This window comes from Marmota marmota, unplaced genomic scaffold (genome assembly GCF_001458135.2).
Source record: "Marmota marmota marmota unplaced genomic scaffold, marMar, whole genome shotgun sequence".
NCBI classification, from domain to species: Eukaryota; Metazoa; Chordata; class Mammalia; order Rodentia; family Sciuridae; genus Marmota; species Marmota marmota.
Window position 1 is genome coordinate 47,881,082 of NW_026000229.1, and position 20,986 is coordinate 47,902,067.

The 20,986-nt window shown below is 34.5% G+C and overlaps 1 protein-coding gene across 6 annotated transcripts in view; it reads right to left on the bottom strand.

Moving 5' to 3' along the window:
• The window catches only part of Fermt2 (FERM domain containing kindlin 2), a 76,050-nt gene that overhangs the window by 23,226 nt on the left and 31,838 nt on the right, over positions 1 to 20,986 (bottom strand). For all 6 annotated transcript variants that reach the window (XM_048793321.1, XM_048793320.1, XM_048793322.1 and 3 more), the window contains exon 3: positions 2,817 to 2,951. In XM_048793321.1, coding sequence (XP_048649278.1) covers positions 2,817 to 2,951 — 135 coding nt within the window. The remainder of the gene's footprint in view (positions 1 to 2,816; positions 2,952 to 20,986) is intronic.

Consider the following 20,986-nt stretch of genomic DNA (forward strand, 5'->3'; position numbering starts at 1 on the left):
TGGCAAGTGTTTAGATCACTGGTAGGGGGTACTACCTTCAGAAAAAAATGAGTTAGTTCTCATGGAACTCTGATTTAGTTCTTCTAAGAGGGTTGTTACAAAAAGAGAAAGCCTAACCACTGAATTGTGCTCTGGCTTCCTGTATTGACGTGTATCTCTTCCTGTTATGGTATGTCCTCCAAAAACTCATTTGTGAGACAATGCAAGAAGGTTAACCTAATTGGTACAATTATCCACTTGAATGTATTAACTGGGTGGTAACTGCAGGTAGGCAGAGTGTGGCTGGAGGATATAGGTCACTGGGAGTGTGACTCTAGCATTTATATTTTGTCCTGGGGAGTGAAAGTTCTCTCTGCTTCCTGGTACCAAGTCCCTAGCTGCTTTCCTCTGCCACACCCTTTCCACCATGCTGTTCTGCTTCATCTCAGGCAAAGAACTATGGACTCTGCCATCTATGGACTGAGACCTCTGAAACCATAAGCCCTTAATAAAACTTCCCCTCCTCTTAAATTGTTCTTGTCAAGTCTTTTGGTCATAGCACTGCAAAAGCTAAAATACTCCCTCTTGCACATATTTCTGCCATTGTGAGGCCAAAAAGTCTTTACCAGAGTCAATGTGATGCTGGCACCATGCTTTTGAACCTCCACACTGCTAGCTAAATAAACCTCTATTATGAGTTACCCAGTCTTAGGAGTTTTGTTATAGTTACAGAGAATGATCTAATTTGGTGATTAACTCACAGCCTCTCTCTTCTTCACAGGAAAATGAGGGCTAAGGATCACCTCATTTTTTTGTTTATACCTCATGATTTTGTTTGTTATATCATTAACAAACAATTCTGCTTGAAAGGGGTCTGTTATGAACAATAAAAGATGTTCCTTTATGGCTTTTATTGCAAAAGTTTTAGGAGCTCTGTTACAAACACTAAAGGAAGACCAAAATATATTTCTTATATCACAATATACTCTCTTTTTATTTCATCAATCTGTGGGCTGCTACCTCTTATTCAAAATACATTTCTCCCCATTTCCTCCTCTACAATTACTGAATGGAAGTAAATTTGACATTCTTTCAAAAATAATGATTTCTTTTTGTAACATGTTTAGGAAATCAATCACTCTATAATTACTAGTCTGAATTCATTAAACTGCCATTAAATATTCTCCAATGTGATCTTGGAGTACTTAAGGATCTCTCTCAAGAATCTGCTCAAGGAATTTATTCATGCCTTGCACTTTTATTTATTTATTTATTAACATATATTAACCATACAAATTAATGGGTTTTACTGTGACATTTCAATACATGCATAATTGTGAGCTCACAATTCCATATATTGTACAATGATCATGTCCATATATTTTTCTTTTCCAAGGATGTTCTTTGTCACTATTATTACTTGTTTGGATTGCCTTTTCATCAAAATTCTAGCCACTGGAAAAAAAAGCTTAATTAGCAAACTTAATTCCCCAACCTATAACAAGGAATATACTCTAATCTGGGACTAATGATTTTGTTTACTGAATTTCTAAAACATTATCTTCTAAAACGTTCATTTAGCACTGATGCATTATCTCCTTAAATACAGAAACTATATTTCAACTAACCTATAAACTACTTAAGAATAAGCATGATCTTATTTCTCAAATACAATTTCAACATAAGTAATAACAAAAAAGTTACAAGGTCTATGATCCTAGAATTCCTAACCTTTTGATGCAATGATTTCTTCATCCTTAATTTTTTATCCTTAATCCTTCATCCTTACTAATTTTTTCATATATTTGTGTTTCTTCTTTTAAGAAGTGTCTGGTTAGTTTATTTGCCCATTTATTAATTGGGATATTTGCTTTTTTTGGTGTTGAGTATTTTGAGTCCTTTCTATATTCTTAACCTTTGGGTAATAACAGAATCTACTTCAAAGGGTTGTAGTGGAGAATGAGTTTTCACAGATATAGCACATTTGTAGATGTGGGAATAGCTTGCAATTAGTAAGTGTCTATCACCATCATCATCATCACCCCCAAATTTAAAAGCCAGGAATGAAGAAAACTTAGATATTTGCTGGAGGGACTTATCTTAACTAATAGAGAAAGTGTGGCCAATGGAAATGTGGCACTCTGTAATGTTCAAACCACACATATGCCTAGGACTTTGAAAATACATATCTATTAATTAATCATCTAGATACCCAATTTCCTATCTACCTGATGTACATCATGTACTGAGTAAGGTCCTGGTAATAAAAAGATGAGGGTGTCCCCCTTAGTGAAGGGAACTCACAACTACTAGAGGACAACACAGAGTATAATATAAAACGCAGAAAAGTGGTGACTTATGACACAAGGATACCTAATTCATATTAGGAAAGTAAAATGTTGAAATTAGAAAAAGTTTCTCTAAGGAGTGAAACTTGAAGAAAAAAATGTAGGGAGGCAAAGGGACCAGAGTATGCAAAGCACAGGGAAAGTTAAGTAATTTAAGTAAAGTTTTAGGTAATAATGTATGAACTAAACACTGGTGGTTTTCATAATCTACACACTAAAAATCTTCTAATTTCTCCAAACCAAAGAACTGAGTCCACTCTGAGCAAGAAAATCAGACTTCCTTCATATTGATTTGACATTAACAACTGACATAATGATTTACAAATGACAGAAATTAAATGACACTGAAGGTGTTCCATGACTAGGTAAAGATGCTAAGACTTTTTTGGTTTTTTTGACCTTGAGTACTCTCTTGACCTACACAATCCATTTACCCTCTATCAAAACACATAGTCCAGGGTTCTCCGCCTCTAGCTTAGTCAGTCTTACCTGATCCAGGAGTAATAAGAGGCCCCTCTAATTCAAGCGCCTCATCTTCAGATTGGTCATCTAGCTTTTTCTTTTTTTTCTTTGTTGGATCTCTGGGTTTTTTCAAGAGAGAAAGTTCTTCAGGGTGTCTTATATCTGTTAAGAAAATAGATTTATTTTACTAAAATAAAGAAAAATTTAAGGACTTTGTACTTGGTAAATCTGTCTATTTAATCTATTTCAAGGTAGGAATCTGTGATTTACTCTGTGTGTTTGAATTTGGCCAGATATTGATATCAAATAAAAGATTGAGTGATGTATGGCGCTTGTTTAATGGAATTTTACTCGGCATTAAAAGAGAATAAAATCATGGCATGTGCAGGTAAATGGATGGCATTGGAGAAGATAATGCTAAGTGAATTTAGCCAATCCCCAAAAAACAAATGCCTAATGTTTTCTGACATAAGGAGGCTGACTCATAGTGGGGTACGGAGGGAGAGCATGAGAGGAATAGAGGAACTCTAGATAGGGAAGAGGGGTGGGAGGGAAAGGGAGGGGGCAGGGGATTAGCAAGAACAGTGGAATGTTATGGACATCACTATCCAAAGTACATGTATGAAGACTTGAATTGGGTGTCAACATACTTTATATACAAACAGAGATATGAAAAATTGTACTCCAAATGTGTAATAAGAATTGCAATGCATTCTGCTATTGTGTATTAAAAAAATAAAATCAGTAAAACTAAAAAAATAAATAAATTTAAAAAATCTATAGTGGTAAAGCATTTGCTTAGCATGCATGAGGCCCTGGGTTTGATCCCTATCAACCCCCCACCCCGACAATATTTACCAGAAGCATTCTTTTCTCGTTTAGTAAAAGCCTATTTTTGTTTTTTTTCCCCCCACATTTTTTATTGGCACATTGTAAATATTCATGATGATGGAATTCACTGTTACATATTCATATATGTATACAATATGACAATATGATTGGGCCAATATCAATCCCCAGTATTTCCCTTTTACCTCTCTTGTGCCCCCGCCACCCTATGGTCCCTTCCCTCTAGTGAGTTCCCTTCAATTTTCATGAGACTCCCATCACCTTTCTTTTCCTTGTTCTTCTCTAGCTTCTACTTATAGGAAAAAACACACGACCCTTGACTTTTTGAGTTTGGCTTACTTCACTTAACATAATGTTCTCAAGTTCCATCGATTTTCCTGCAAATGACATTTCATTCTTCCTGTAAGTGTTGCTTTTCCCCCCATATTCTCTCCAGCATTTATTATTGTTTGTATTCTTAATGGCTGCCACTCCAACTGGAGGGAAATGAAATCTCAGTATAGTCCTGATTTGCATTTCCCTGACTGCTAATGATGTTGAACATTTTTTCATATATTTGTTGGCCAATAATTTTTTCATAAATTTGTGTTTCTTCTTTTAAGAAGTGTCTGGTTCGTTTATTTGCCCATTTATTAACTGGGCTATTTGCTTTTTTTGGTGTTGAGTTTTTCGAGCCCTTTATATATTCTGGATATTAATTCTCTGTCAGAAGAATAGCTAGCGAAGATTTTTTCCCATTCTGTAGGTTTTCTCTTCATATTCTTATTTCCTTTGCTTTCCAGAAGATTTTTAATTTGATGTCATCCCATTTATTAATTCCTTATATTCCTTCCTGAGCTATAGATACTGAGAAAGGTGTTGCCTGTGCCTACATGCTGGGGTACTGACCCTATGTTTTCTACTAGGAGTTGCACAGTTTCTGGTAAACTTTGTGCAGTGTGAGAGAGAAGGATCTGGTCTTATTCTTCTACATACGAATAACTGGTTTTTCCAGCCCTATTTGTTTTTTAAAAAGCTGTCTTTTCTTCAACATGTTTTTACCAACTTTGTAATAGATCAGATGACTGTAGGGCTGACTGTATTCTATTCTGTACCATTGGTCTATATGTGTGTTTTAATACCAGTACCATGTAGTTTTGTTACAACACCTCTGTAGTATAATTTGAAGTCAGGTATTGTGATGCATCCAGCGTTTTTTTTTTTTTTCGGTTAACAATTGCATTGGCTATTTTGGATCTTTTTATTCTTTCAAACACTTTTTCTAGTTCTGTGAAGAATGTCATTGGTATTTTGTTCAGGACTACACTGAATCTGTATATTGTTTTGGTAATATGGCCATTTTAACAATATATTTTGATTATCCACGAACATGGAAAGTCCTTCCATTTTCTATGTCCTTTTCAATTTTCTTCAGTGTTCTATAGTTTTCATTGCAGCAATCTTTTACCACGTGGTAAAAGATCTATTCTTAGAGTTTTTGTTTTAGGCTATTGTGAATGGGCTATTGATTTTTGCATGGTGATTTTGTAATTTGCAATGTTACTGAATTTGTTTATTAGCTCTAGCAATCTTCTGGTAGATCTTCTAAATATAGAATTATATCATCTATAATTTGGCTTCTTCCTTTCCTATTTTTAATCCCTTTTATTTCCTTCTCTTGCCTAATTGCTCTGGCTAGAATTTCTAATACTATATTAATTAGGAATGTTGAGAGTGGACATCCTTGTTTTGTTTTGGATTTTAAAGGAAATGCTTTCAGTTTTTCTCCATTCATTATGATATTGGCTTTCTGTTTGTATATAGCCTTTATGATGTTGAGGTAAGTTCCTTCCATCCCTAGTTTCTTTGGTGTTTTTATCATGAATGAATGCTGACTTTTGTTGAAGGCTTTCTCTGCACCTAATGGGACACTCTGTGATTTTGGTCCTGAATTCTTTTTATATGGTAAATAATACTTACTGATTTGCATATGTTAATCCATCCTTGAAATCCTAGAATAAAACCAACCTGGTCATGATGTACACTCTTAATATGTTGTTGAATACGATTTGCTAATATTTTATTAAGGAGTTCTACATTTAAGCTCATCAGGCATATTGGTTGGTATTTTTCTTTCTTCAGTGTGCTCTTATCTGGTTTTTGTAAGAGTATTGCTAGCTTCATAGAATCAATCTGGAAGTGTTTCACCTCTATTTGAAAAGCATAGGCATTAGTTTGGGTCTGGTAGAATGCAACTGAGAATCCATCTGGTCCTGGGCTTTTCTTTGTTGGCAGACTTTTTATTTTTTTTACTTTATTTATTTATTTTTTAAAATATTTATTTATTTTTTTTAGTTTTTTACGTAGACACAATATCTTTATTTTATTTTTATGTGGTGTTGAGGATCGAACCCAGCGCGCCAAGCATGTCAGGCGAGCGCACTACCGCTTGAGCCACATCCCCAGCCTTACTTTATTTATTTTTTATGTGGTGCTGAAGATTGAACCCAGTGCCTCACAGGTGCTAGACAAGCACTCTACCACAACCCCAGCCCCTGTTGGAAGACGTTTTAATATTGCTTCTTATTTCTAGTTCTTGTTCTGTTTAGGTTTTCTATTATCTCTGAATTCATACATATCTAGAAATATATCCATTTCTTCTAGGTTTTCCAATTTATTTAACTATGTGTTTTCAAAATAGTCCCTAATGATCCTCTGGATTACTGTGATGTATAAGGTGATTTCTCCTTTTTCATCTCCAATTTTATTAGTTCATGTCTTCTTTTTTCTTTTGATTTGTTTGGCTAAGGGTTTGTCAATCTTACTTATCTTTCCAAAGAACCAACTCTTCATTAATCCTTTGTGTTTATTTTTTATCCTCAATTTTACTGATTTTAGCCTTGATCTTATTTTACCTCCTTCTATTGGGTGGAACTGCTTTATTTTTTTTTATCAAGGAACTTTTATATATGAATTCATAGCTATAAATTTTCCTTTTAGACCACCTTCATTGTGTCCCAGAAGTTCAGGTATGTTGTATCACTATTCTTGCTTGATTTTAACAATTTTTAAATTTCTCCCCTGATTTCTTTTGTCATTAATCATTCAAAAGTGTACTGTTCAATTTCCATGCATTTATATAGTTTCCGTAAGTTCTTTTATATTTATTTCTAATTTCATTCCATTATGATCAGACAAGGTGCAAAAAATTAAATTGATTTTTTAACATTTGCTAAGAATTGCTCTGTGGTCTAAAATAGTCTATTTTGAAAAAGATTCTAGGGGCTGGGGTTGTGGCTCAGTGGTAGAGTGCTTGCCTAGCATGCTTGAGGCACTGAGTTCGATCCTTAGCACCATATAAATGTAAAAATAAAGATGTTGTGTCCACTTAAAAAAATTAAAAAAAAAAACACAACAAAAACAAATATTAAAAAAAAAAAGGTTCTATGAACGGTTGCCATGAAGAGAGAATTTGGCTGGAGGAAATATTTTATATGTCTATTAAATCCATTTGATTTATAATATTTTTTAGGTTCAAAGAATCTTTACTGAGTATGTCTATATGACCTATCCATTGGTGAAAGAGGTGTGTTGAAATCAACCTGTATTACTGTTCTGGGGTACATCCGAGTCTTTTAAGCCGAGTAGTGTTTTCTGTAATTAGGTGCACCAACATTTGGGGCATATTTACTATTTTTTTTTTATCTTCTTGTTGGATTGTTCCCTTTACCAGTATGAAGAAACCCTGTCTCTTCTGATTAATTTTGCTTGCAGTCAGCTTTGTGGGATATGAAAACAGCTACTCCTGCTTATCTTTCAGACTCCATTTCCATCCTTTCACTTGTAGCCTGTGGCTGTCTTTGCCTGTAAGGCTAGTGTCTTACAAACAATATATAGTTGGGTCTTATTTTTTAATCCATTCTGCCAGCCTCTCTCTTAATTGGAAAGTTTAGAATATTTACATTCAATGTCATTATACAGAGATGTTTGTTAACTCCAACTATGTTGATTTATTTCTGATGTTTAATTGGGTCCTGTTTCTCTTTTGCATAGCTACTCTTTAAATGAGATGTCCATCTGCCAGCTCTGGGGTTTGTTTTATGGCTAGCTCTTCTCTGTGTAGTATATTTCTTTAAGTATTTTCTGTAGTGCTGGCTTAAAAGTCATGCACTGTTTTAGTTTTTTCTTAATCTTGGAAGGATTTTCTCTTTTGGTTCTACAGGATAGCTTTTCTGGATATAGCAATCTTGGTTGTCAGGCTTAGAACACATTATTCCAAGTCCTCCTGGATTTTAGAGTTTGTAACGAGAACTCCAAAAGTTATTATGATTGGCTTACCTCTAAATATTACCTGATGTTTTTCTCTTGAGACTTTCAAAATTCTCTTTTTTTGTGTGTATTAATTATAATGTGCCACAGAGAAATTCTCTCTTGAGCTTGTCTATTTAGGGTTCTGAATGTCTCCTGTATGTGTATGTGAATGTGCATCTCTTTCTCAAAGTTTGGAAAGTTTGATTATTATTTCCCTTAACATGATAACCATGCTATTAGCCTACATCTCACAACCCTCTTCCATTCTAGGAATTCTTAAATTTGGTCTCTTAATGTTATCCCAGATTTCTTTTTGGGGGGTGGGGGGCGGTACTGGGGACTGAACTCAGGGGCACTCGACCACTGAGCCACATTCCTTAGTCCTACTTTGTATTGTATTTAGAGAAAGGGTCTCACTGAGTTGGCTTTGAACTTGCAATCCTTCTGCCTCAGAAATCTAATCATGGTTATTTTTTTTCTTTGTAATACTGTCTGTTCACAATTGGCCACTTTGTCTTTCAGCTCTGAGATTCTATCAGCATAGTATGCTCTATATTATAGTTTCAACCGGACATTTGATTTATTGTCTTTCATTTCAAAGATTCCTATTTAGTTCTTTTTCAGTATTTCTCTCTGTTGAATTTCTCATTCATACCCTGCTCTGTCTTCCTTAATTCATTCAGCTGCTTTTCTGTGTTCTCTTGGAAGAACACAGATCATTTTTATAATCATTGATCATTTTATAATTCATTGATCATTTTTATAATCTTCTTTTGAACTTTTTTTTCAGGGATGTACTGGGGATTGAACTCAGGGGCACTTGACCACTGAGCCACATCCCCAGCCCTATTTTGCATTTTATTTAGACACAAGGTCTCACTTAGTGCCTCACTACTGTTGAGCCTGGCTTTGAACTCAAGATCCTCCTGCCTCAGCCTCTGGAGCTGGCTGGGATTACTACCACTGTGCCCAGATCTTCTTTTGAATTTTATGTCTGGTATTTCATCCACTTCAATATCTTTGCAGTCAGTTGCTGGTGAATTATGAACTTTAGGAGGTGTCGTGTTACCTTGTTTTTTCACATTTATTGCATTCCTGTGATAGATTTCATGCATCTGTTGGGATGGATTTTTTTTACACTCTTATGTGTGGATCTTTTTAATGCATAGACCTTTCCTGCCAAAGTCTTTTGGGACATCATGTTGAGAACTTTTCAGTAATATCTCCAAGTTGGTTTTGTAGTATGGTTTCCCTGCTAGTTCTCTGGGGATAATTAGTGTATTTTAATAGTGCATTAGCTTGAGGTTTCCACTTCCCCGGTAGGTCTCAAAAAGAGTGAGAGCTTTCTTATAAATCTGGCAATTGTTTTGTGTACAAAAGGGTTTATGATTATTATTCTTTCTTAACACCTCTGTATATTCTAAAAAGGTACAGGACTAATCCAGATTGAAACCCTTTAAGATGTAGTGTTCAGAGCCTTTATGTTAATTCTGCTTTTACTGTAGGAGTAGATGTCTCTAAGTAGGACCTGACCACCCCCTTCTCCAGCCCCAGCTGTTCTTACTTGGGGAAAGCTGGTCCTAGTTTGGGGTGTGTCTCTTCTTCTAGTCTCCGTATTAAAAAACTGTTGAAGTCTGAACACGGTTAGTTTGTGTGTAGAGCAAGATGCACTGTCTCTTGGCTAGATTTAGCTCAGCAGCAGTCTCTACCCTGTTAACTTATAGTGCCCCAGTAGTTTCCAGGCTTCTCATAGAAAAGCAGGAAACAAAGAAGCAAACAACATACAGCATTAAAATAAATACCCAGTACCTAATATGACATCTCTAACACTAACTACCACAAAAATGGGAATGGTGTATCATCAACTGCCAATAGCAAAAACAATAAATAACTGTGAATTAGATTTGGAATTAAAGTACACAGCAGGTTTCAACTATGCCATCCACAGTATTAATCACTGCAACAACATGAATGGTGGGGGTAGAAATTATATAAATTATACTAGTTGTAGTTCTAAAAGACAGTAAAAATGTAGTTCATTACGAGACAATATAATGTGATAGGAAGGTAAAAGAAAGTTTAGAATGTTAAAAATGTTAACAGGGAGAAAACAGAAGAGCTGTAGAAGTGATGGGTATAAAGGGGGAGGAAAAAAATAAACAGTAAGCAGAGAAGGAAAAAATTAGACTTCGCTATTAGAAGGAGAGAAAGACAAGAAAAACAGAAATATCTATATTTGTATATATCTGTGACCCAATCAGCACAGCAAGAACAAAGAACAAAAGAAAGGAAAATGCTGTTTTGTTTTTGTGTTGTGTATTTGGGATTAAACCCAGGGACACTTCACCACTGAGCTGCATCCTCATCCCTTTTAATTTTGAGAGGGTCTCACTAAGTTACTTAGGACCTCACTAAACTGCTGAGACTGGCCTCAACCTTGTGATCCTCCTGCCTCACCCTCCAGAGTTGCTGGGATTATATGCTTAATGATAAATGAAAGAACTGTTTCCACTGATGTGGTCAAATCTGTCAATGAGGATGATTACTGCCTATGCTTGACTATCCAGGGCTGTTTCTTCCTGGGCTATGTGTCCCTTACAGAGTGCAAGGGCTGGGGGTTGTTAAACCCTTCCTCTTTTTGTGTTGCTCACTGAGCTACCAGCTTGAGTGGTCTAAAACTGAAGGTGGTTCAAACACTTTTCAGCTTACTTTCTCACCAGTATACAGTAGGGCAGAATGGGAAGTACGGTTGACTGGAGTTTTGCCCAGAAAGACCAAATCGATGCACTATAAGGGTTGGGCTGCTGCAGAGCTAAGTGGGGCCCCAAAGCACTCTTAGTACAGTACTATCTAATAAATGTAATGATCATAAAGTAGAGAGAAGATCCACAAGGGTACAGAAAGATAATATTAGAACACTTTTCATATATTTATTTTTTTATCTAGAACTAGAAAAAAAATAAACTTTATATTACATAGTAGTAATATCCTATGTACCTCTGCACAGCATGAGGTACATAGGATATCTGAGGTAAACACGATACTTTCATTACATTAGCAAATCTCAAATTTTAATTGAGATTTTTTTTTCAATTTTTTTTTAAATTGATTCAATCTTTTCTGCTTTGTATTAAATGGCTGCAAGAGTGTCCCCTGCCCCACCTCAAGCTGGGATGTAGCTCAGTAGCAAAGTTCTTACCTCCCATATGTGAAGCCCTGGGTTCAATCCCCAATTCAAAAAAGAAGAGAGTCCCCCCAATATCTATTTTCATTTGTGGCTAATAAGAGCCACAATGGTCAAATGACAATGAAAAAGAAATTAAAGATGACTCTAATAAATAGATATTTCTTACATATTACATTACACATTAAATACTGTGTTCATGATTATAAGAAGCCAATTCTCTCCAAATCGACCTAAGATTCAGTGGGATCCCAAATGTCCAACTTTTTTTTTTTTTTTTTTGCGGAAATTGTAAATTCATAAGGAAATAAAAACAATCCTAGAGGAAACAAAGCAATCTTTAAAAGAACAAAATTGGAAGTGATTTTAAACACCATAAAGTACATTAATGGAGTCAGTGCAATTATTGGCCAAATAAGATATAAAAATGAACGAAATGAAGAGAAGGCCCTTAAATAGACCTAGAAACAGGTAATCAATACTTTCTTGACAAAGGTGCCAAGGCAATTTCAAAGGAAAGGGAAAATCTTTTCAACAAATATTGGTGAACCATGAGAGGTCCATATTGTTTTAAAAAAGAACAATGATCCTTAGCTAACTTGAATATACAACAATTAATTACAAATGGATCATACACTAAATATAACAGCCCAAAATATAAAACTAGAAGAAAACATAAGCAAATATACTTAGGATACACAAAAAACTGCCTCTTATTTAAAACAAAACAAAAACAAAAACACACCCTGCTCTTTAAAGACATTGTTGAAGAATTAAAAAGGCAAGCACATACTGGGACAAAATATTTGCAAGTATATCTGACATAAGACTTCTATTCAGAAGAATATATGAATCTGTAAAACTCAACAAATAAGAATACTATTGGGCTAAAGATCTGGACAGGAACTTCATCAGAGAATGGCCAAGAAACACTCAAAAAGATACCTGGCATTAACCAGACATTAGGAGAATGTAAATTAAAACCATAATGAGATAATTGTATACAACCATCAGAGTGGCCACCAAAGTTGGATATTATGATACACACAGACTTGGTGGAAGAACTAGAGCTCTCATGCCTATCTGGTGGGAATGTAAAGTAAGACAATATGAAAATAGTTTGGCAGTTTGTTATAAACACACACCTACCATAAAACTCAGACATTCTTCTCCTAGTTATTTACCCATGAAAATGAAAAACACATTCATTATAGCTTTATTCATAAAAGCCAAAACTGGAAATAATTAAATGGATTAAAAATGTGGCATTTGTATATCAAGGGAAATACTAGTCACACAATGGAATACAACTCGTCAATAAGAGAAACAAAACTATTGACACATACAATAAAATGAATCTCAAAAATTAATATGTTAATATATTAAAGGAAAGAAGCCCTTTAGAAAACATATGATTCCATTCACAGAATTCCAGGAATGCCAACAACTCCATAATGCCAGAGAAAGAAAAATGGTTGTTGGTAGTTTAAATTTGAAGTTTGATGGAAATACTCTATATACCTTTTCTGACTATGGTGTAACGTTTGTCAAAACTCAAACTGTATACTTTAAATGGGTATAGTTTATTGTGTTTCAATTATATCAATATAAAATGAATTAAAAATAGAAAGTATAGAGAGATGGAGAGCCCAAAATTAAAGAAAAAAGCAGAAAAGTAGCAGAAGAAGCATGAAGTCTATTATGCCAAGTTTGGCAGCACTACACTATATTCCAGGATATAGAAAGAATAAACAACACAATGCAAATCACTGTATAACCTGTAATGCTACAGGTTGCTAAATTACTCAATCATAGTTTTACATGTGACAGTTTATAGCTACAGGAACCCTAGATCCAACCCAGTATTATAAAATTCAGGAAACTTTGTAGGAGAACTGAGACTACTAGGATCTGTCATACTGGAACAATTTAAGCTAAGAAACACACAGCCAAACCACTGGATGGATTCAAATTCTACCTCCACTATTAGCTGTGTGCCCTCAGGCAAGATATTCAAGCTGTCCTTGTCTGTCTGGGTTTCCTCATTGGTGAGATGAAAACAACAGTAACTCAGAGATTGCTATAAAAATTAAACGATACATAACAATTGCTTTGTATGTATTAGGGATTAAAGGTGTCTCCTTTTATCCATGGGGGATTCATTCCAAGAACCCCAATGGGATGCTTGAAATTTCAGATAGCACTTAACCCTATATGTATGTGTGTGTGTAAATATGTATTTATTTACACACACACATAAAAACAAACATGCACTTTTTCTTGTATATACCTACTTATGATAAAGTTTAATTTATGATTGAGGCACAGTAATGGGTTAACTCCAATAATAAAATAGAATAATTATTCTAATATACTCTAATAATAAAGTTATATGGACATGGTCTGTCTCTTTCTCACTGTACTACATTTGCCCTTCTTGTGATGATGTGAGATGACATTTAGGAAGTACTTCCAGGCTTCTCTTTGGCATATATATATTGGTAGCATACTGCTCTTGCCCTGTGGGGCCATTATTAAGTAAAATAAGTTTTCCTTGAACACAAAACACTGTATCAGTTATCTGATGACCAAGACAGCTCCTGAGTGACTAAAAGGCAGACAGTTTATTAATACAGCTTGGATATGCTGGACAGGGCAAGACTTCACCTTGCTGCTCAGAACTACTCAGAATGGGGCACAATTTTAAACTTATGAATTATTTTGGAATTTTCCATTAAATATTTTCATTCTATGGTTGACTTTGGAAAGCGAAACTGAAACCTAGGAAAGTGAAAACTACAAATACGGGGGGGGGTCTGTTGTAATATTTTTCTCTAATTGTAAAAAATATACAATTGGTATAAACTTAGAAATACTACACACATGTAAGTCATTATAAATATTTTTCAGAAATGGAATAAACAATCGTTTAATAGCTGTATAATATTCTACAGGGTAAATGTATCATAATTGAACCATTCTTCTGATACTAAGCCCATTCATTATAAATTATGTTTCTACAAACATCTATGTACATCTTTTCCACACCGTTTTTTTCTTTTAGAATTCATTAGAGTGGGATTACTAGATCAGAGGTTTAAAAACCTCTTTTCTTTTAAAAAAATTTATTTTGGGCTGGGATTGTGGCTCAGCGGTAGAGCGCTCGCCTCGCACGGGCGGGACCCAGGTTCGATCCTCAGCACCACATAAAAATAAAGGCATTGAGTTGTGTCCATCTACACCTAAAAAATAAATATTAAAAAAATATTTTATACAAAACACCCTATGTTTAAATAAGAAGCCAAAATAAATAATTTTAATAACTATGTGAGATTTTTGTCCACTGATATTTGTATGTCATTATTAGGAATACTCTGAAACACATTTAAGTTTCTTTTCTGTTCTATATTTTACAGGCTATTTTCTGGGGGGTGTTTTTCCAAAACTTGGGAATGAAATTAAGAAAAACTACCTGGAACAAATATGTGAGCAGAGAGTAGGTGAATATATTTACTCTTTAATTAATAATAATTTGGGGGCTGGAGTTATGGCTCAGTGGTAGAGTACTCTCCCCTCGCATGTGCAAGGCCCTGGGTTTGATCCTTAGCACCACATAAAAATAATAAATAAATAAGTAAATAGAAAAATAAAAGTTATAAAAAAAATAATTTTGGATGAGCGTATCTTAAGTACCAAGCAGCAGAAATCATGTTAAAAATAAATGCTTATTCCTTAAATTGTCACTTTTTAAAAAGCTTCCACTTATAAGTGATTTGTTTTTAAAAATAATACTGCTATAGTTATGCAATTAAAACAATCAAAGATTTTCTCCATTTTTGTGTATTCAAGAAATGAAGTTAATCCATTTATCCCCCAAAATAATTTTGGCGATAATTGTAATTGTAATGGCTATGATTGGGTACATTCAGAATTCAGAAAATATTTCAAGTGTATCTTTTAAGCCTGCAACAGAGTCATTATTTCCTAGACTACTATTATTAGTACATTTTAATTATACAGAATGATGAGTTTCACTTTGCATATTCATACATGCAAATAATATACTTCAGTCATATTTACCCACACATTACCCTCTCTTTTCTTCCCTTCCTTCTCTCCTAAGCTAGACTACTTTTTAAAGGAATGAGATTTAACATGATCAGAGACCTAATAATTTATGATTTATGAACCCGGTCCCACCCGTGCGAGGTACACAATTCTTAGTGTACCCTCAACTTTAAATGTCAGTCCTGCCATGTTGGGAGGGAAGAAGGCAGTAGAAAACTCCAAGTTTCTGGCAACAAGTCATTTATGATACAATATTAAGTGAGGACAATGTGGTGGTGGCAATCTCTCTGTCTTCCCATTCAATCCCTCTAAATAAATCATGTACTAGTACATGGTGGAAAATCTAAAAAGTATTGAAGGATATGAAATGAATCATGCCCGAGACACATGACAATCTTCCACCATAACTTGGTCACTGTACAGCGGAAGAGGGGAAAGCAAGCACGTGTTATTTGAAAAGTCTTCCCAAATGTTTCTGGCATGTTCCCTGGGGCTTCAGCATCACTGCACTGCGTCATTCATAATTGAGATTTTTGTTCCTAGATAATTTCCTGTCCAGCTCACAAACCAGCTATTAATGTAAGTAGAAAAATAAATATTGTTAACTAGCTTTTTGGTTAGTCATAAGTAGATGAAGCAGTTGACTAGTTGGACCCATGAGGATAGGATGTAAAGTCAATTATATTAAAAACACATTCTTTAAAAAATACATTCTATTTAAATAATATGCAAAATAAAATAATATTTAAAATACATTCAATGTTAAATAATATTGAATATAATCTTAAAAACAATGATATTTAAAATACCAAATACATAATTCAATATTCCTAAGAATAGCAAATAGTCTCAGTAACTCAGGGGCTGCCATCAGTTTATTTTATAAAAGTTCTGTAGGTAATTCTAATTCCAACTTCTCCTTAAGGGATAACTACTAATTTAGAGAATTATTCTTCCCCTCACCTCCTCCCTTTATATGGACTGAACCCACAGGCGCTCCACCATGGAACTACTTCCCAAGCCTTTTTTATTTTTCATTTTGAGATAGGGTCTTGCTAAATTGCTGAGGCTAGCTTCCAACTTGCAATGTTTCCATCTCAGTGCCCCAAACTGCTAGGATTACAGGTGTGTGCCAAGACAACATCATGACATCTTATTTTCTAATGGTAGGTAGTCCCCTATTGGAACTGGGTAACACTGTGTGCACATTAAGTGTGAATAAGTAGTTTGCAATCTCATTATAACAATAACAACAAGAAAGTAAACCTAACTATCCACATAAGATACTAATTATTTCATTGATACAGGAATTTAGAACTTATCTATTCTATGTCTTGTAATCAGAAGGAATTAAAGTAGTGAATTTGGGAATCCAAATCACAAATGGGACTGGAGAATAACATAATTCTAAAATAAACATATCTAGAAGACTGTGGGACATGAAAACTTTAAATGGACATACCAATATATAAGACTATCTTATTTATGCTAAGTTTTAAAGTTCAGTAATAAAGATAAACTAGCATTTATGAACACCACACAAAGTAATGTTCTAGAACCTCTTTATAATGGATACACTATAAGAATGACATTTAAGGTTTATCATAAACAATGTAATATTATCAAAATGACAAATCTAGTCTAGATCGACTACAGAAGTATCTCATATATCGAAAACAATGAGGGTGAAGAACAAAGCAATGAGGTTTAAAAAATTTTTTTCTTGAGTTTCTGTTTAAATAAGTATATTGAACCTGTGCATTTTCTTTCATTTCTTTCCCAAATATCTATCTATATCTATATCATATGCATACACACAATTACAACATAAACCTAAGAAGATGAAAAAGAAAAAGGAGGGGAAAATCATCAGGTGAGAAATGTCTGAAAAATTTTGGGAGATAGAAGCCAGATTAAAAAAAAATAAATAAATGACTTAGCAATGTGAAGAAATGAAAGTAGGAAATATTACTGGGAAACGCTCTGATTCACTGTGCTAAACATCAACCACAATGCAGCACTGAAAACATACCACAATAGATGAAAAAAAAATGTAGTTTGCCCTAGCTCCACAACTGGATTAAACTCACTTAACCTACCTTTCTAATCCTTTAGAGAAGGACCTGAATAGCCCCAAGGGACAAGATGTTTTCGACACTGACATTTGAAAAAGTTCACTCAGTATCTACATACCTTGCAGAGGCAGTGATGAACTAAATTCCATTCAACATAGAGCTTCCTATCAGGTTTTAAAATGCCCACATCCCTAAGTGTAGGACCAGCCAATAATTACCAGTCATTTGAGAAAGGCCCTCATGGTAGAAAGAATTCTAGAGATATCCTCTTAAGATTCCTACTCCTAGTTATACAAACGATAACCTAAGTAATGCTATGAAGAGACTTTGCAAATGGAATTAAGGTTACTTATCAACTCATGTTAGGGAGATAATCTGAGATTATCTGTGGGCTCAGTAATCACAACAGTACTTACGAAGGAGAGGGAGGTAAAAGAGCACGGCAGAGGAGAGATGAAAGAAAAGGAGAGGTCAGGTAAACTTAAAGAGTGAGAACTTACTTGCTGCTGCTAGTTCTGAAGATGAAAGGAGAATTCTGCAAGGAATTCAGGAGGACTCTAGAAGCTGAAAATGTCCCCTTCACATAACCTGACAGAAATCTTAATACTGCAATCATATGGCAAACTCTACCATGTAGAATTCATCTTCAGAACCTCAAGGAGGAAACACAGTCCTGCTGACACTTATACTCCAGCCTTATAAGATTCTAATCAAAGAACCCAGGTGAATCATGCTGCTATGCACAGACTTTTAAGCTACAGACTGTGAATTACTAAATTTGTGTTGTGTTAGGTTGCTATATTTACAGTAATTTGTTATGGCAGCAATGGAATGCTAACAGAGCTCCTGACATGAAAATCAGAGACCAAACAAAAAACCATGCAAGTGTACTTCAGTGATAGAGCTTATGCTTAGCATACACCAAAACACATACAAAAAACAAAATATGACAAACACACAATTTAGGATAAACAGATATAATGCAGAGGACAAAACAAAACATCCTTAATTAAAATGCAAGAACAAGCAGGCATGGTGGTACATGCCTATAATCCCAGCAGCTCGGGAAGCTGATAGGAGGATTGCAGGTTCAAAGCCAGCCTCAGTAATAGTGAGGCACTAAGCAACTCAGTGAGACCCTGTCTCTAAATAAAATACAAAATGTGGGCCGGGGTTGTGGCTCAGTAGTAGAGTGCTTGCCTAGCATGTGTGAGGCACTGGGTTCAATCCTCAGCATCACACAGGAATAAACAAAATAAAGGTATTGTGTCCATCTACAACTAAAATTTTTTTTTAAAATAAATAAAATAAAAAATAGGGCTGGGGATGTGGCTCAGTGGTTGAGTGCCCCTGAGTTCAATCCCTAGCACAATGCCCCCACCAAAAAAAGAACGATAAGACAATGACATTTAAGAGATGAACAGGATATTATAAATAACAGAGATTAAGAAAGAGATCTTGATACGGCATGGTGGTGCACACCTGTAATCCCAGAGACTGAGAAGGCTGAGGCAGGAGGATCTCAAGTTTGAGGCTAACCTGGGCAACTCAAGCAAGACCTTTCCTCAAAATAAAAAATAAAAAGATTAGGGATGTAGCTCATTGATAGAATGCCCCTGAATTCAATTCCCAGTTCTACAATCCTGGGAGGCGGAGGGGGGGAAGGGGGAGGGAGGGTTAGTTATCAATCTTGAAAGAAAGAAACCTTGGAAATTAAAGTAGGGGTCCTTTCTATTTCTTTTCACTATATTGTTAAGATATAATTTATATCAACTCCACAAATCTTAAATATATTCACAAATGCCTGTTTAACAAACTGGATAAAAATAAAACACTAAAAATTAAAATCTGATAGGCACAATTTAAAAATTTAATAGAAGAGACATAAAGTTAGGAGATTCAACCCAAGAACAATGTTTGACTAACAAGCAAAGAAAAAAACAAAAACAAAGGGGAGGAAATCAAGGAAACATTACAAGAAAATTTCACAAAATAAGAATCTCCAAAAAAAAAAAAAGAATGAAGATAAAACCTATAGCACAATGCCATGAAATTTTCAAAATGGAAGGGAAAAGAAAAGAGCCTAAAATTTGGCAGAGAGAAAAAGCAGTCCACAGGAAAAGATGAAAATAAAAATCAAGAACCATTAGGACTATTAATACCATAGTGGAAAGCTAAAAGACAATTGAACATGACTTCTAAATCCTGAGGGGAAAATAATTTCTGCTTTAACAATTCCATCAAAGGGCAGAATAAAGACAATTTCAATATAACATCTTAAAAATTGATATTCTATTCACTTTTACTAATACTGAAAAGGATGTATCCTTCCAAATTCTGGGAACAAATAAACACTGAGTAAAAATATGAAGATCAAATGAGAGAGAAGAGAGACATTTTCCTTGGACAATAGTAATAGTGAAAGTCAGTCCTCGGGCTGTGACTATACATACACCCTTGTTTGGAAATTCCCACTCTGGACTAGAACAGAATGGTGGATCCTTGGAGTATCTTGGAATAAAAGAAGTGGTCAGATAAAAGACTGATTATTATCTAATAATGTATTTTATTATGTTGAAAAATACAGAAAATAATAATAGAAAGTAGAAGAATCAGCAATGTATGTGTTGGAATCAAACAAAACGAGGGCTGGGGTTGTGGCTCAATGGTAGAGTGCTTACCTAGCATGTGTATGAGGCACTGGGTTTGATCTTCATCATCACATAAAAACAAACAAACAGACAGATAAAGGTATTGTGTCCATCTACAACTAAAAAAATTTTTTTAAAAACCCAAATTATAAAAACGCATATAAGACAGAAAAAGTAAAATACTTAAAGCTCAGCAAGAAAAACCACTGACCTTGTTAAAATAATATAAACATTGACACTGTTTAAGCAAAAAATCATAACAATTATAATAAGGATGAAAAGTCAACAGATATCTAAAAAGAAAGTCACAGATATCTGAAGTTGTTAAATTAAAAAGAGTGTAAGAATATACAGTCAGCCTTCTGTGAGTCCACATGCATAAATAGAAAATATTCAAGAAAAAATGTGTCTATACTGAACAGACTCTCTTGTCATTATTAACTAAACAACAAAATACAATGACTACTTACATATTATTTACATTGTATTATGTATAATAAGTGTACAGATTACATGCAAATGGTACGCCATTTTACCTAAGAGACTTGAGTGTTTGCAGAATTTGATATCTGCAAGGGGTCCTGGAACCAGTCTCTGACATACATCATGGGACAACGATATTTAGAATTATAAAAATAAAAGAAAGACTCAAAGAGTATGAAAATGGTAGAGAATATGATCAGGGGTTAGGGAGAAAAAGGGCAGAAAAGTGGTTCTGTATTATGTCTTCTGTATTATGTCTGTATTATGTGAAAAGGGGGTATCAAATTTATGTGAAAGAGAAAGCAGAATACAGTGAATACATGGATAAAAAATAATGTGAGGTGACAGGCAACATCATAGCTGATAACATTATATTTCTGATTGACTAGACAAAAGGAAAGACAGAATGGATGATTCTTCTTTGGTCATTGTTTGGTATGATGCCATTTCTGAATCATGTATAGTCCTTATAGTTTCTAACGACAAGAACTAAAATACTCTTTTATGTAAATGAGTGATAAATATTTTTCCTGTCACTATCTCTCCCCTTTCTGTGGCACAAACCTCAGTAACTCTTGTCAAAAAAAAAAAAAAAAA